Genomic DNA, 14,911 nt, shown 5'->3' with positions numbered 1-14,911 from the left:
AAAATGCTCTGTTTTATATCTTGTCATTCTATTTTAGTATTGATGCTGCCTAGCAGTGCGTCATGAACAATGATGTCAAAGCCCTTTGCTCTTACCTGAATTCAATTCAATAACATGTAGAAGTGCGCTTAGTATTGATCCCACCTGGAATCAATGCTTACATTCATATCTGCACAGTTCCTCAGATGAACTAGTGCAAACACTGTATGTGAATCCATTTGTAAAATATCAAGTTTCTATATCTATTTCCAATTTGAGATTTGTTTTTATATTCATGGCAACCATGGTCCACAGGTAGAGCATTACCACTTTCTTCACCATTCTGACGATAATCCCAGTTCGATCCTGACCTTGGGTGCTGTCCGTGTGGAGTTTGCATTTCTTCTTGTGGCCCCTGTGGATTTCCCTTGGGTGCTCCAGTTTCTCCCCACATCACAAAGACTTGCTGGTTTCTAGGGTAATTGTGCTTTGCAAATTACCCTAGAGTGCAGAGAGTGCATGCAAAAAGTGGGATGACATGGAACTCCAGTGAACGGGTGATCGATGGTAGTCATGGACTCGATGGGCCGAAAAGCTTGAATCCATACTGTATCATTCAATCAACTCAATCAAAACAGCTCCCATGAGCAATACATTAATCTATGTACGATAGACACAAAATGCTGGAGTAACTCAGCGGGTCAGGCAGCATCTGTGGAGAGAAGGAATAGGTGACGTTTTGGGTCAAAACCCTTCATGGGACTCTGCAGATGCAGCATCTGTGGGTTCCTTCTTACACATGTGTTGAACCTAATACACAGAAGGAAATTGTACGCCATGTGTTAATTTGAAGTCTTATTACTTTCACTGCACTTCCTGCAGAAAGAAATGAGGCTGCTTACATATTCTGTTTTGATTTTATGTTCTGCTGTCAGTTGGGTTGAAAGTGATATTATATTTGTATCATCTTGTTTGTTGTGCTCTAGTGCCCCAGGGAGTGGTCCCATGTTCAAGTCTACTACCGTTGCTGTTAAGAATCCCCCGGGGAAAAATCATCCGTGTACCAACCTGGTCACTGAAGGACCAGACAGTAAAGCGACGGACCCTGAATGCGGGATGGCTGGAAACACGTTGGAAACCGGCAGAGGAACGAACAAGTCGCCGGCAAGCTGCATGGCTGACGTGCGGAAGGTGGAACTCTGCAAGCTGGGGAAACAGATCCGTGGACAGAAGGTGGGATTCTCCTTCTCTTTCCCCAAGAAGGTCCCCGTTAAGCTGGAATCATCGGCTGCGGTTTTCTGTGAGAACAGCGAAGAAGGAGCCGGTAAAAAGAATGCAATCCTCAAACACAAGATCAACGGCAAAACTTCCAACATTCAAACGGGCACCGTGGCTGAGACCGCTGTTGATTTAGCGAGCAACAAACACCAGCAACAAAACAATGGCCACAGTGTGGTAGAGACCTTGCTTAAAGAGGTACCGCAAGAATTGGCCATAAAGGGTTTTGACTATGGTATAGGAGAGACTACTAATCTTTCATCTTGTGTATCTCAAGTTCAATGCAGGAGTAAGCCAAAGCTTCCCATGTTGGTGTCTGTGCCATCAATGAAACAAGATACACTGCAGAAGGAAGTTAAAGCCACAGAAAATGCCATGATGGAGAACTTCGGTCCTAATGAAGATGTAGCTGTGAGCAGCCAAGTGATAAATTCATTCCGGGAAAGTGAAGGAAGCACACCATCTGATGAATTAACCCAGAGGGTTCATGTCACCGGGGAGACCCTCAACAGTTTGCCTGAGATTGGTTGTTCTGAGAAACAAGTGGCAGAGATTACTGCAAGAGGCATGCAAAATAACCCATGCTTGTGCAGAAGACCAGATGCCCCTTTCTTCCCTGTGATCAGCAAAGATGAATCAACCGTCCTTCAGTGGCCTTCAGAGATGTTACACTTTACCAGCACACAACCTTCCATAACGTTTTGTTGCAACCCCCTCTATTTTGACTTTAGATCATCCAAATCTAAAGGCTGTGCAGAAGAGATTAGGTCCAAAGCAAATGATTTAGAGACAACCCTGAGTTCACAGAAGGAACCAAGAAGACCTTGTGTCAATGCTAAAGGGGATTTTCTCAATAGCTGTTCCGATATGAACCTAAACATCTCTAGGTTGAATGCACAAGATATCATCTGTAATAACGAGACGTACCATGCTGGTCAAAAAAACGATCTTGATGTTTGTAACAAACAAGTGGTTGGGTTAAAGCATCGCCACAATGGGACTGAGCAAGAGGCGTCCATTAGAGAAATTATATCTTACTGCAAGCCTAAAAAATTTAAAAAGCACAGACGATCTTCCAGGCACTTGAGACATAAGCGAAGGAAGCATAGGACTGCAGGAGGTTTTAAACACTGGAGAGGAGAGGGCAAGCAGATTCACCTGTGTAAAAAGATGAAAAGGAGTAAAATATCAGGGGAGTGCAGAAGTAGAAAGACAAGTGAGGTGGGTGAAGGTTCCAGTAGTTCAGGGCCAATTGAATTGTCTGGTGAAGAACATGTCATAGACAGTGATGAATGCAAAGATGGGCACGGAAAGATGAGCACAGAAAACTCAGAAGGAAGCCCTGGCCACTTTGAGGATAAATTTGATCAAAGCAATAAAACCTCGGAGAAACTAGATATATTCTGGAAAAATATTGATTGTGATGCTCCAAAAAGAAATACCTTGAAAAATAAATGTATCCATAGAATATGCAATACAAATAATGAAGCAGAAGGAAAAAGAGCAGGTAGTGATGCGGAATTTGATGCTTTTCCTATAGATAATGAGACAAAAACTGTTTGCAGACAGCAGAAGACGTGTTCGCTGGCCAGAAATCCTGCAGGAGACTCATCATCTGACACGTGTTTGCATAAAAGAAAGCAAAGAAGGGCTGGAAATGGCTACAATTCTTTCTCAGATGTGGAATATTCAGATCAACTCAGCGATGAAAGACATTCTTGCCAGAACCATTCGAAGAAGCGGCGCTATGCATCCTTGAATGGTGAGGCAGGTATAATTTATCGCAAACGCTGTCGATATAGATATTCGTTGTCGCCACATAAAGATCACAAACAACGCCTTAACTCGCCACATAGGAGATGGAGCCAAGTGGGCAGTTCTAGTGTGGACTTTAACCACAAAAACAGAAAAGAATCTCGCCAAGAAAAGCAACAATGTCAAGCTAGGCACAATTTAAAGAGCAACGCCTCAGAAAGAGGAAGCTGTTTAACATCAGATGGGCTGCTCCCATGCTATCCTTCATTGCAAGACAATACGTGGGGAGTCTCGGCGCCAAATGATCCAGGGAAAGATAAAAATATGATAAGTGTCCCGCCTTCCATGACAGAGGAACGTTACACCTCAATGGTTAAACCATCGATGGGATGCTCTGTGGGAGATGTCCATTCAAAGGCAAACAATCAGCTCCTAGACAGGCCGGTGTCCAAAATCACACCATGCGATATGCGTGAAGTCGATGTACAAACAGAAAGCAGGTTATCAGAAATGTGGATTAATCGCACAGACCCAACAGGGGATGTTTTACTTCCTAGGCTTTCATTTGTCCTAGAGGACAGCACAGAGGCGCCTCACAGTGAACAAGAACATAATCAGGGTCTGTTGCAGAAAGATGGGATTACTCAGAAGCAGGCTGACCCGTGTGGGGATACTGTGAAAGATATCAAGGCATCCCTAAACGAAGTCTTTCTCTGCCGTTATGAAGCTATACCCAAGGGATGTGCAGAGGGAAGGTGGCTTCAAGGTAGCTCAAACATTCCACACTCCAATGCCCAGCAGAAGGACGCTATGTCACTTACTGGCAACAGACCCCAAAAGTCGGAGCAACTGTCCAAACCTTTCTCCCCGCTTTCTCAAACAATATCCTTCGCGCCCGAAGAAATCGAGAAGTACAGGCAACTGCAGATGCAAGCTCAGCAGCACATTGAGCAACAGAAGCTGGACAGCAGAGTGAAGGCACCTTCCTCCACTGCAGTAGGTCCCATGCAGCCTCCCGTCCCTCGCCAGCAGTCTGTGACCACCGCATCGATTACCACCATCCACCGCTCCGTGCTCCAGCGCCACCCAGCTACTGCCTCCATGACCACAGGGTCGTTCATACAGCCTCACCTGCAGTCCCTCCCACATATTCACCCTCTCCCGCCACACTTAACACACATTTCATTAGCGCATGCCCTTTATCCAGGTGGCCCCCCGACGTTTCTAGCAGCTCCGCAACTTCACATTATTCCCGCCTGTGCTCTCCAACCCGACCACTTTGCCCTGCACCCGTTGCCAGCCGCTGCCTTATTCCCCCCATTGCTCACCCTCCACACACCTGCTATTCCTCTCCACCATTTCCTGAATTCCACATTCGCCACCCAAGATTTTCTGCACCTAACAGGAGCACCCACGTAAACTGCGGGATGAAATTAATGTAGCCTGGAATCCAGGACTGGGTTTTCATCAAGTCTGTAAATAATAATGGCATTGCCAATTTTTGGTTGTGTTTCCAATATTTTTTACAAAGTGGTAGAGGAAATATAAATGATACCTTGTATGTAATGTCATACTAATCTCTTTCTTGCATCTTACTGTTAGTATTGGGATGTTCCCTCTTTGCTGCAAAACTTGCTATAAAACTTGAAGTCTACAGAGTATTTAATGTTGATGTGCTGCTGGTAGTGTTCACAGTAATGTAAATAAATATCCATAAATTTATTCTGAACGTACACACAAACGTTTTCAAAGATTGAGGAAAGGATTTACTGCTCCTTCCCCGTGACTATTTGTTGTGTGTTTTTTAAATAAATAAAGTGAATGCTGTGTATATTCACACATCTTGCAACTGCACTGAATTTTCTAATGCTACATATAATTCCTAGATCAATAGAGCAATTTAAATTGGCGTGTCCCACATGCGCACACATGCATTTATGCAATCAATGATAATAGGAATTTTGACAGTTAAATCCATGTTTATTCAGAACATAATTTGAACTTTATGTTGTTTAAACCATGTTATTCTTGGTATTGTGTCATTCCTTAAAATACTTGGTTGAGGCTGAGTAAGATAAATTATTGCACTTGCCAAGTATCTCCCAGAAATTCTAAATTTTCAGATGAACAATGTAGAACAATTCTATTGAAGTGCTTATGGAAAGGTATTGCTCCATTAATATTGAAATAATTTTAGACATCCTATTCAATGTGGAATCGAGGCATCTGTATTGGACCATTAACAATTCATTATTAACAGTTACTAATTGAATAGTCCCGCTGTAAACTTAATGCGAGGCATGTCTATGTAATAAAATTGTTTTGACTATGTAGTTAGAGGCTGTTTTCCTGAGGTACACTGTAAAATACTGCAATGCACCTTATTTATGACCTATGAGGCTCAACACTGTCAATGGTAAAGAAGCAGAATATCTTTTTCCTGTGCTGTCACTATTCCACTTTCTAATGAGCACACATACACGAGGACATTGTTTCTGAGGTGATAGCATGACTGACAGTGGAGATAAATCTTGTGCATCGAAAACGTGCAGTTTACGATTGCGACCAGCGTCTACAACGAGTGAGTATTCTGTGCCAGAAATGTGAAAGGTATGCAATGATCTGGCCATTATCCTGCCACGTGATGTGAGTGATGTAATTAGGGATATAGCAAAGTTCATTGTTACATATAAATGAGGTCAGAAGCCAAAAGAGTTTTGCAGTTTCTGTTTAATGGAAAGCGAATAATCTTCAGTGCTGTGATCAGTGCGGCTGTATGTTTTCCTAAGCCAGCAGGGTTGTCATAAATTGTAACTAGGATACTTAGCACTAAAATGCTTCAGCTTGAGTTACACTCAGTGGCGCTGACAGACAAAATCCTGGTTGCTGAGAATTATGTTCAGCATCATCAGCTGCCACAATTTGTTTGGGAAATTTGTTGGCAATCAAAAAGTTTGCAGATATCCTCAATGCAGATGTATTATACTTTTTTTCCAAACAATTATAACAGTTCCTCCTTAGCTACCACTATCGCAATGTTTGAGAAACATTTAGACATACACATGGAGAGGATAGGTTTAGAGGAATATGGGCCAAATGCAGGCAGGTGGGACTAGTATAGATGGGACATGTTGTTCGGTGTGGGCAAGTTGGGCCGAATGGCCTGTTTCCAAGCTGTATGACAATGATTCTCTCTCTACCTGAGAATTCTGAGCCACAATTTACTGCATAAAAGGATGAATAATAACAATACTCCTCCATTTTTAAGGTATGAAAACAAAATCCATTAACTCACAGTCCCCTGGAACTATTTAGTTATGTCATTATTTTATGGGTACATTTTATCATTTATGCATAATTTATTGTTTGTGTGTTGTTTAAGTCTATGTGTCTGTGATACTGCTGCAAGCAAGATTTTCATTGTACCTGTACTTCAACGTACTTGTGCATATGATGTCAAACTAGACTTGACTTGAGTCCTGTTTAATATCTCAGTGCTGTCTGTTATAATTTTTGCAGCAGTAACTTTTTTTTAAGCCTCTGCTAATTTTAAAGATTCATCATCAACAATCAAGCACAATTAAATACATCTGCAGACTCTGCCAATGCCAACGTGTGTATTTAAATTCACTGCATGTGACCCGAGAGATAATTTAAAACAACACATGAAACAGGATATGCAATTATTGCATTCTGTCTCCATCTATCTAATTCAGTCCAACTAATTTGCAGGTGAACCAAAGAAAAATGTAAGAACAACTGCTTGGGCTTTCCAACGCCTTAAAACCCTATATGCAGATATACCATACATCAAAAAAGAACACAAAGTGCTGGTGTAACTCAATGGGTGAGGCAGCATCTCTGGAGAACACAAATAAGTGACATTTCGGGTCCCGACTGGAAACATCACCTACCCATGTTCTCCTGAGATGCTGCCTGACCCGTTGAGTTACTTCTTCACTTTGTGTTCTTTTTTGGAGATCAGCATCTGTAGTTCCTTGTTTCTAATTTCTATGCCATACATCGCTCTGGCTATGATTAACCATAATCTGCTGTGTATTGGTTCAGAATAAGGATATTCTCCAAGAAGAGGTAGACTTATGGCTGCTAATGAATTGCTGCAAGAACAGTCGTAAGTGCAAAATAAGGCAGTTCATTAATACGTTCATACCTAAGATTTAGAAAGGAATGACGGGATTTTGTTTGAATGTGATAAATCATTGTGATCTGGTATTTACAGCCTGAAAGAATGGAATATTTTATAGTTCACAGTCATTTATTTAGTTAATAATGATGATTGGATGTATCATTTCGCAACACAAAGCTTCTCACTTGTTCTGCCCATTATACATTGTAAACTGCTGGCACTCGGTATTGCCTAACTATTCCAATATATTTTCACTATGACTGGTTTTAAAATGCTTTTGTAAGGGTCTTTTCAACCACACTTTTTAATAATGCATTTTTTATTGACACACTGAACTGACACGTCATCCTAACTCTTTCAAGAACAGACAATGTTGGGAATACTCAGCACCAGTGGTGAGAAAGCAAGTTAATGAACTTCAGCAGGATTGGATGTGGACAGTTTATAAGTTCTAATAAAAGTCTACGGCTTAGAAATGTAACATCCGAGTTTGAGTGTAGCTCAATTATCAGCTAGGGAATAACTGGGAAAAGAGTTTTCAATTTGTGGGTGATGTTCTTTTTATGATTCACTATGAGACTGTTCTCTTTGAAAGAGGAGTATTGCTGATGATGCAATTCACTTTGATTCCGTACTATGATTTGATTAGTACGGGTGTCAAGGTTAAGGAGAGAAGGCAGGAGAATGGGATTAGGAGGGACAGATAGATCAGTCATGATTGAATGGTGGAGTAAACTTGATGGGCCGAATGGCCTATTTCTGCTCCTATTACATATGACCTTATATCACTCCTTGCTGGGGCCTAGAGAGAAGCAAGAGAAAAGACTTTGATCCTTTCTCATATCAAGGAAACTACACTTGTGGACGAAGCCTGTCAGTTAATTTACACAAATATTTGCCGAAGTTATTGGATGGACTTCCTCTCTTTTCACACATCAATTGAAAAGAATAAAAATCAGAAGAGTAAATACATGGAATGATGGAAATATTAAACTTAATTCTCCTCTGAATCTAAGGCTGTAATTTCCAACAACTGACCAAAATGAGATTACCACCTTGAGTATCAGATTCTGATTATGCTATTAGTGCATAGTGTGGCCAATCACTGCAAGAAGAAAATAAATGAAAGGTTATTGATATAATATAATGAAAGGCATTAAACATGTCCCCATAATAGTCTCACTAAAACCATAAATTTTCTCATCAGTAATGATTTGAGCATTTGGTGTAAAGGTAATGAGTGATTCATTCTAAATATTCATGAGCTAACATATTCCGCCTGCTCTCCATACAAATCTTTCTTATCCAGTCAATCATTTTCCATTTTCTCACTCCTTTATCCAAGATGTTCTAAATATCAGAAATATCTGAACTAATTAATATTCAAAGTGTTCCAGACAATAAGAAGGAATTCAAACATGCACGATCCTTTATTGTTGAAGCTCGTCTGATAAATAACCAAAAACAATGAACATTAATTGGAGATAAAGCATGTGTACATAATAGGAAGTAATTATCTGTACATTTTTTTCTGACTCTGCTTAACGTTACTCTCATACAAAACAGCTTTATCAACCCACCCAGTGTATGGCTGAAAAAATGTCTTGCATCTCAAGATTCACTTCGAACAGTACAGTACAGGAACGAGCCCTTCAGCCCACAATGTTTGTGTCGAACATGATACCTAGTTAAACTGATCCAATTGAATTGAAGCTACATGAAAAAGGATTCAACTGCACCCAGATTAAGTCATGTTGTACCCAATGTTGGACAAAACCATGGTGGGGAACCCAAAACTGTTTCATGAATGAAGATAAGTCTTTCACAATGTAACAAAAGTGAAACCTCTTACTATTCAGTCTTCTTCTTGCGTATGGCGTGCACAGCATAAAATTGTAGGACAACTTGTTCTACTTGATCTTATTTGACTGTGCACACCGGGTTGATTGCATTAGTCAAAACAGGGCGGACCACGTGAAGGTTGCAATCTTCCACCCCACTATTCAGTTATTCTGAATAATGGCTCCAATGCAACAAATTATTGGAAAAAAAAATATCTTTCCACCAAAAGGTTGATAAGCATTTTATGTTGCAGCAATGCTTATATTTGCCTAGGTTTTGGCATCTCTGCAGCCATAAGTAGTGATCAACAATCATGTAAAACAGATACAAAAGTAAAGATTCATGTAAACCAAGTTTCTCTAACAGATTGATAATTAGTACTGTTTGATTATGTAGTACTATGTAAAAAATGTAAATTTGAAAATAAAAAGTTAAGAAAATATAAAGTGTCATCAATTCTAATTATTTGAACAGAATTGTTTATTTTTGCTCAATTCCTCGACTACGCATTGACCTACCCTCCTCCTTTCTGTCCTGAGGAAATTGGCTAATGTTGGAGTTCAGATACACCTTCAGGTTCAGTCCATTAGCTTTTAATATCCCTGTGTGATCATCTGACATCTGATCTGCAAGGGTTTCAAACAATAGGGAGAAATACACAGTTATTCCTGATTCAGATCATCAGCAATACCCCATCTATCAAACAGTCTCCTAATAACATGCCCATGCAGATAATGGACACAAAAAGCTGGAGTAACTCAGCGGGTCAGGCAGCGTCTCTGGAGAGAAGGAATGGGTGACGTTTCGGGTCGAGACCCTTCTTCAGACTCCACCTGAAATGCCACCCACCAGAAGGGTCTTGACCTGAAATGTCACTCATTCCTTCTCTCCAGAGATGCTGCCTGTCCCGTTGAGTTACTCTAGCATTTTGTGTCTAACTTTGGTTTAAACCAGCATCCGCAGTTCCTTCCCATACAGATAATTTTGTTTCCTTCCAAAATCCCTGGGATTTCTCATTTCCCAAGAAATCAGTCTTTAGACTTTGTAATCTATTCTTGTACCTCTAGCCCTTCTCCCTGGAATCATTCTCCTAAATATTTTCTGGACCTTTTCTAATGGTTTCACATTCTTCCTACAAAGGGGCAACGGGAACGGAACACAATACTTCAAATGAAGCCGTGCCATTATTTCATACAACTTCAGCATGTCTTCCCAGCTTTTACACGGTTAAATTCTATTAGTTCAGTTTAGTTTAGAGATAGAGCGTGGAAACACCCCTTCGGCCCATCAAGCTCATGCCAACTAGCGATCACCCATACACTAGTTCCATCCTACACACTAGGGCTAATTTACAGAAGCCAATTCACCTACAAACCTGTATGGCTTTGGGATATGGGAGGACAATAGACAATAGGTGCAGGAGTAGGCCATTCGGCCCATCGAGCCAGCACCACCATTCACTGTGACCATGGCTGATCATCCACACTCAGTACCCCATTCCTGCTATTTTCTCATATCCCCTGAATCCACTATCTTTACGAGCTCTATCCAACTCTCTCTTGAAAGCATACAGAGAATTGATCTCCATTGCCTTCTGAGGCAGAAAATTCCACAGATTCACAATCCTCTGTGTGAAAATGTTTTTCCTCATCTCCGTTCTAAATGGCTTACCCCTTATTCTTAAACTGTGGCCCCTGGTTCTGGAGTCCCCCAACATCGGGAACATGTTTCCTGCGTCGAGCATGTCCAAATCCTTAATAATCTTATATGTTATAGGAAACTGGAGCATCTGCAGAAAACCCATGTGGTCACAGGAAGAACGTTAAAACACCCTACAGACAGCACCTGTAGTCAGGTTTGAATATGGGTCTCGTGCTTTGATAAAGCTCAGAGTATGCACTCCTTCTTAACAATATTCCCTACCACTTTTAGTGATTTGTCCACACGTACTCCATGTCTCTCTCCGTGAACCCCCTTTAAAGTAGATTTTTAAAATTCTACATTGGCTCCCTCCTTTCTTCCTACAAAATGTATCCAAACCCATTTCTCTGCATTAAACTTCATCTGCCATGTTGCAGCCCATCCCACCAGCCTGTTTATATTCTGCTGCAATTTCTCAATGTCTTCTTTATAGTTCACAATAATTCCAAGATTTATGTCATCTGCCAATTTAGAAATTGTCGATTGCACTCCCAGGTCATGAGCATAGATTTTTTTTTTAAAGCAACGGCCCTACATATCAATTCTTCAAACACCAATACTGTCCTTCTTCCAGTCCAAAAAAAACCCCAGACATTTACTGTAACCTTCTATTCGAGGTCACTTTGCCAATTTCATATTTATGCTATCAATGTTCATATGCCATATGTTTCAACTTTGCTTATAAAAATGTTATGCAGTACTACCTACTAGAGTCCACATTGCATTAGTCTCATCATCACTAGATAGATTAAAAATTGAAAACTGATTAAAAATGATGGCTGAATTTAAAGCAGGGAAATCACCAGGACTGAAGGGGCTGAGGTAAGCACAGGAGGATTTGATGCTTCATTAACAAACATCTTTCAGTATCCTTTCATCATATTGGATCAAACATTGCCATCACATTGATTAAACGGAATTTCCCCTCAACAAATCCGTGCAGGATTGCCATAACTAATCCATTTTGCTCTGAATGACTATTAATCTCATCCTGGATTTTTTTTTAAACTGTTTCAAGTATATTTACTACTATTGAGGTTAAACTCAATGGTTCAATGTACTTTATTTGACACATATGCAATCGCACAGTGAAAATTATTTTGTATAATTACACATGCAAGCACCATTTTTGATGCAGTTATTCAAAGTCCAATTCCAAGTGCGGTCAGCCCGTGCACTCGATGTTCTGGAGCCGTTCCCATGTTCCAACATCCCTCAGCTCTCCCGGCCGTCTTTGTGTCCCGGGGGCGCCTGCTGTAGCTGCCCTTGAAGGCACTGTAGGCATTAACCCAGTTCACCCTCCTACCAGCCCATTCCTTGCAACCGATGTCTCCAGCCCCACCTGGATATGTTGGCCAATGAGCCTCCAATGTTGCATATAACTGGTGCATGTTTGGCCTTACTCCATATTTAGAAAAACATTTTGAAAAAACATTTGCCATTCTTTAGTCCTCTGGCACCACCCCTGCACACCAGGGAAGCTAAAAGGATTTGGGTTAATGATGCATCATTTCCTCATGAACTTTCCACTCCCTGTAGTCCTGGAGACATTCCTGCGTTAAATTCAGCCATCATTTGCAATACTTCCACATCAATTTTATTTTCTGTATCCGGCGTTTAATCTATCTCTTCTTTTCTCCCCTGGTGGAGAGAAATGCATTCATTTAAGACCTTAACATTGTCCTCAGCATCCATGTGCAAGTGATGATTTTTGTCCCTTATGCACCTACATCTTCATATACAGTAAACCCTCGTTTTAACAGACATCTTTGTACCGGATTTCAGTTATTGCGGGTGGAAATACTGATGGCAGCCCACACCACCTCTGGCTCTCATCGCCTCCTCGTCCACTTACAGCCCAGGCTTCCCACGCCACCCCTGGCCAGGCTGGACCCCCTGCCGCTACAGCCGGTCCACACAGCTTCCAAGGTGGCTTCCAGGTCGCGTCTGCTACCACTGACCCTTACCTGCACTCTGGCTGCCCGTGGGCCGCTGATCCACGCTTCTCCCCTGGCCACCAGCAGGCCAGGCCCGTCAACTCACCTGGATTCCAGGCCCAGTTCCGGACCGAGAGTCTGAAGGAGGCTCTTGACCTGAAAAGTCACCTATCCATGTTTTCCAGTGATGCTGCCTGAGCTTCTGAGTTACTCCAGCACTTTGTGTCCTTTTGTGTATTAACCAGAAACTGCAGTTGTTTGTTTCTACTACTTATACAACGATAATACTTTACTCGGTTCTAGCGAACAATTGGCAATAATGGACATCATTCCCCCACCTATGATCCGTTACAATGAGGGTTTACTGTATTTCAATTTTATTATTTATATGCTCATAAAATATGTCTGGATTCCCATTTAAGTTTGCAGCCAACCTCTTTTTGCTTGTCTGATTTTAATTTTCACTTCCTCGAGCTCTATTGCTATTTCCAACCCCACCTTTGTTATATGCAGCCATTTTCTTTATCTGCCTTTTCTGCAGTTCCTTCATCACCTGGATGCCCTGGGTTTATTTGTTCTGTCTTTGCCCTGTGCGAGAATGCCTCACCCGTACCAGAACCTTGAAAGCACCCTATTATAGAGTCATAGTCATACCATGGAAAAAGGCCCTTTGGCTCAACTTGCCCACACCGACCAACATACCCAATCTACACTAGTCCCACCTGCCTTCATTTGGCCCATATCCTTCTAAACGTATCCTATTCATGTACCTGTCCAAATGTCTTTAAACCTTGTGGTAGTACCATCTACCTCCTCTGGCAGCTCATTCCATATCCCTGTCATCCTTTGTGGGGAAAAAAGTTGCCCCCCAGGTTCCTATTAAATCTTTCCCTCCTAACCTTAAGAACCTGGTTCTTGATTTCCAATCTGGCTAAAAGATTCTGTGCATTTACCCTAACTATTCCCCTCATGATCTCATGCATCTCGCTTAGATCACCCCGCATCCTGTACTCCAAGGAATAAAGTGCTAGCCCAGGCTCTCGAGTCTTGGCCACATGCTCATAAATCTCCTCTGCAACCTCTGTAGCTTAACAACATCTTTCCTATAGCAGGGTGACCAAAACTTAACACAATACTCCAAATGTGGTCTCACCAATTTCTTGTACAACTGTAAAACAACCTCACAACGTCTGAAGATGGGTCTCGACCCGAAATGTTACACATTCCTTCTATCCACAGATGCTGCCTGTCCTGCTGAGTTACTCGAGCATTTTGGGTTTATCTTCAGTGTAAACCAGCATCTGCAGTTCCTTCCTACACCTCCCAACCTCTATACTTGATACTCTAACTGATGAAGGCAAATGTGTCGATAGCCTTCTTGACCACCCTATCTACCACTGATAGTGGTGATGCCACTTTCAAGGAACTATGTGTCTGCACTCTGAGATCCCTCTGCTCTACACCACTCCCCAGAGCCCTCCCATTCACTGATATGTTCCGCCTGTTAATTTCTGATTTCAACTCATCGCATTGAAACTGGCCTTCCTGCAATTAATTAGTTTAATTTAGTTAACTTTAGTTTGGAGATACAGGGTGGAACAGGCCCTTCGGCCCACCGAGTTCGCACCGACCAGCGATCCATGGACTCTAGCACTATCCTACACACTCAGGACAATTTACAATTTTTTTTTACAGATGCCACCCCACACAGGAACATGGAGAAGGTACAAACACTGTACAGACAGCACCCATAGTGAGGATTGAACTGGGACTCTGGCGCTGTAAGGCAGCAACTCTACCACTGTGCATCCTTTAATTAATTTCATTTTGGTTTGTTCGTTTGCCTTTTCTATAGCTGTCCTAAATCTTATGACGCTATGATTTTTACCTCCAGTCTTCTGTGCTCGCAATGTTGTGCAGTTGGCAAAGCTCGTTCCCTAACTTCTCTTTCATTTCCTTGCATGTTGGCTCCTCTCTGTCGCTGCACTTTTTGGTGACCTATGGAATACACCAGCGTTGCAATGATCCCTGTGGCGTTCCTTTGTTCTAACCCAGTTTCTATCTTTGATTCTTCTGCGACCTCCTTTCTCTAAAGCACTGTTCTCCTTAATGATCGAGGCTGTCTCTCCTCCTTTCCTTCCTTCCCTATCCTTCCTGATCACTCGAGTCCAGGAATATTTAATATCCTTCCTGTCTTTTTGAACCAAGTTCCTGCTATCGTTTGAATATCAATCCTCATGTGATTATATGCTGAATAATCTTATTACCAACC

At 41.7% G+C, this 14,911-nt stretch overlaps 1 protein-coding gene across 1 annotated transcript in view; it reads left to right on the top strand.

The window, feature by feature from the left end:
* Window positions 1-9,823, top strand: part of znf804a (zinc finger protein 804A) — a 245,083-nt gene extending 235,260 nt beyond the window's left edge. The window contains exon 4 of the mRNA XM_055637836.1: window positions 966-9,823. Coding sequence (XP_055493811.1) covers window positions 966-4,431 — 3,466 coding nt within the window. The 3' untranslated portion in view covers window positions 4,432-9,823. The remainder of the gene's footprint in view (window positions 1-965) is intronic.
* Window positions 9,824-14,911: the final 5,088 nt, after the last annotated feature.

The sequence above is a fragment of the Leucoraja erinacea genome, chromosome 7 (genome assembly GCF_028641065.1).
Source record: "Leucoraja erinacea ecotype New England chromosome 7, Leri_hhj_1, whole genome shotgun sequence".
NCBI classification, from domain to species: Eukaryota; Metazoa; Chordata; class Chondrichthyes; order Rajiformes; family Rajidae; genus Leucoraja; species Leucoraja erinaceus.
The sequence above is the reverse complement of the archived record's forward strand: the minus strand, read 5'-3'. Positions and strand labels throughout refer to the sequence as shown.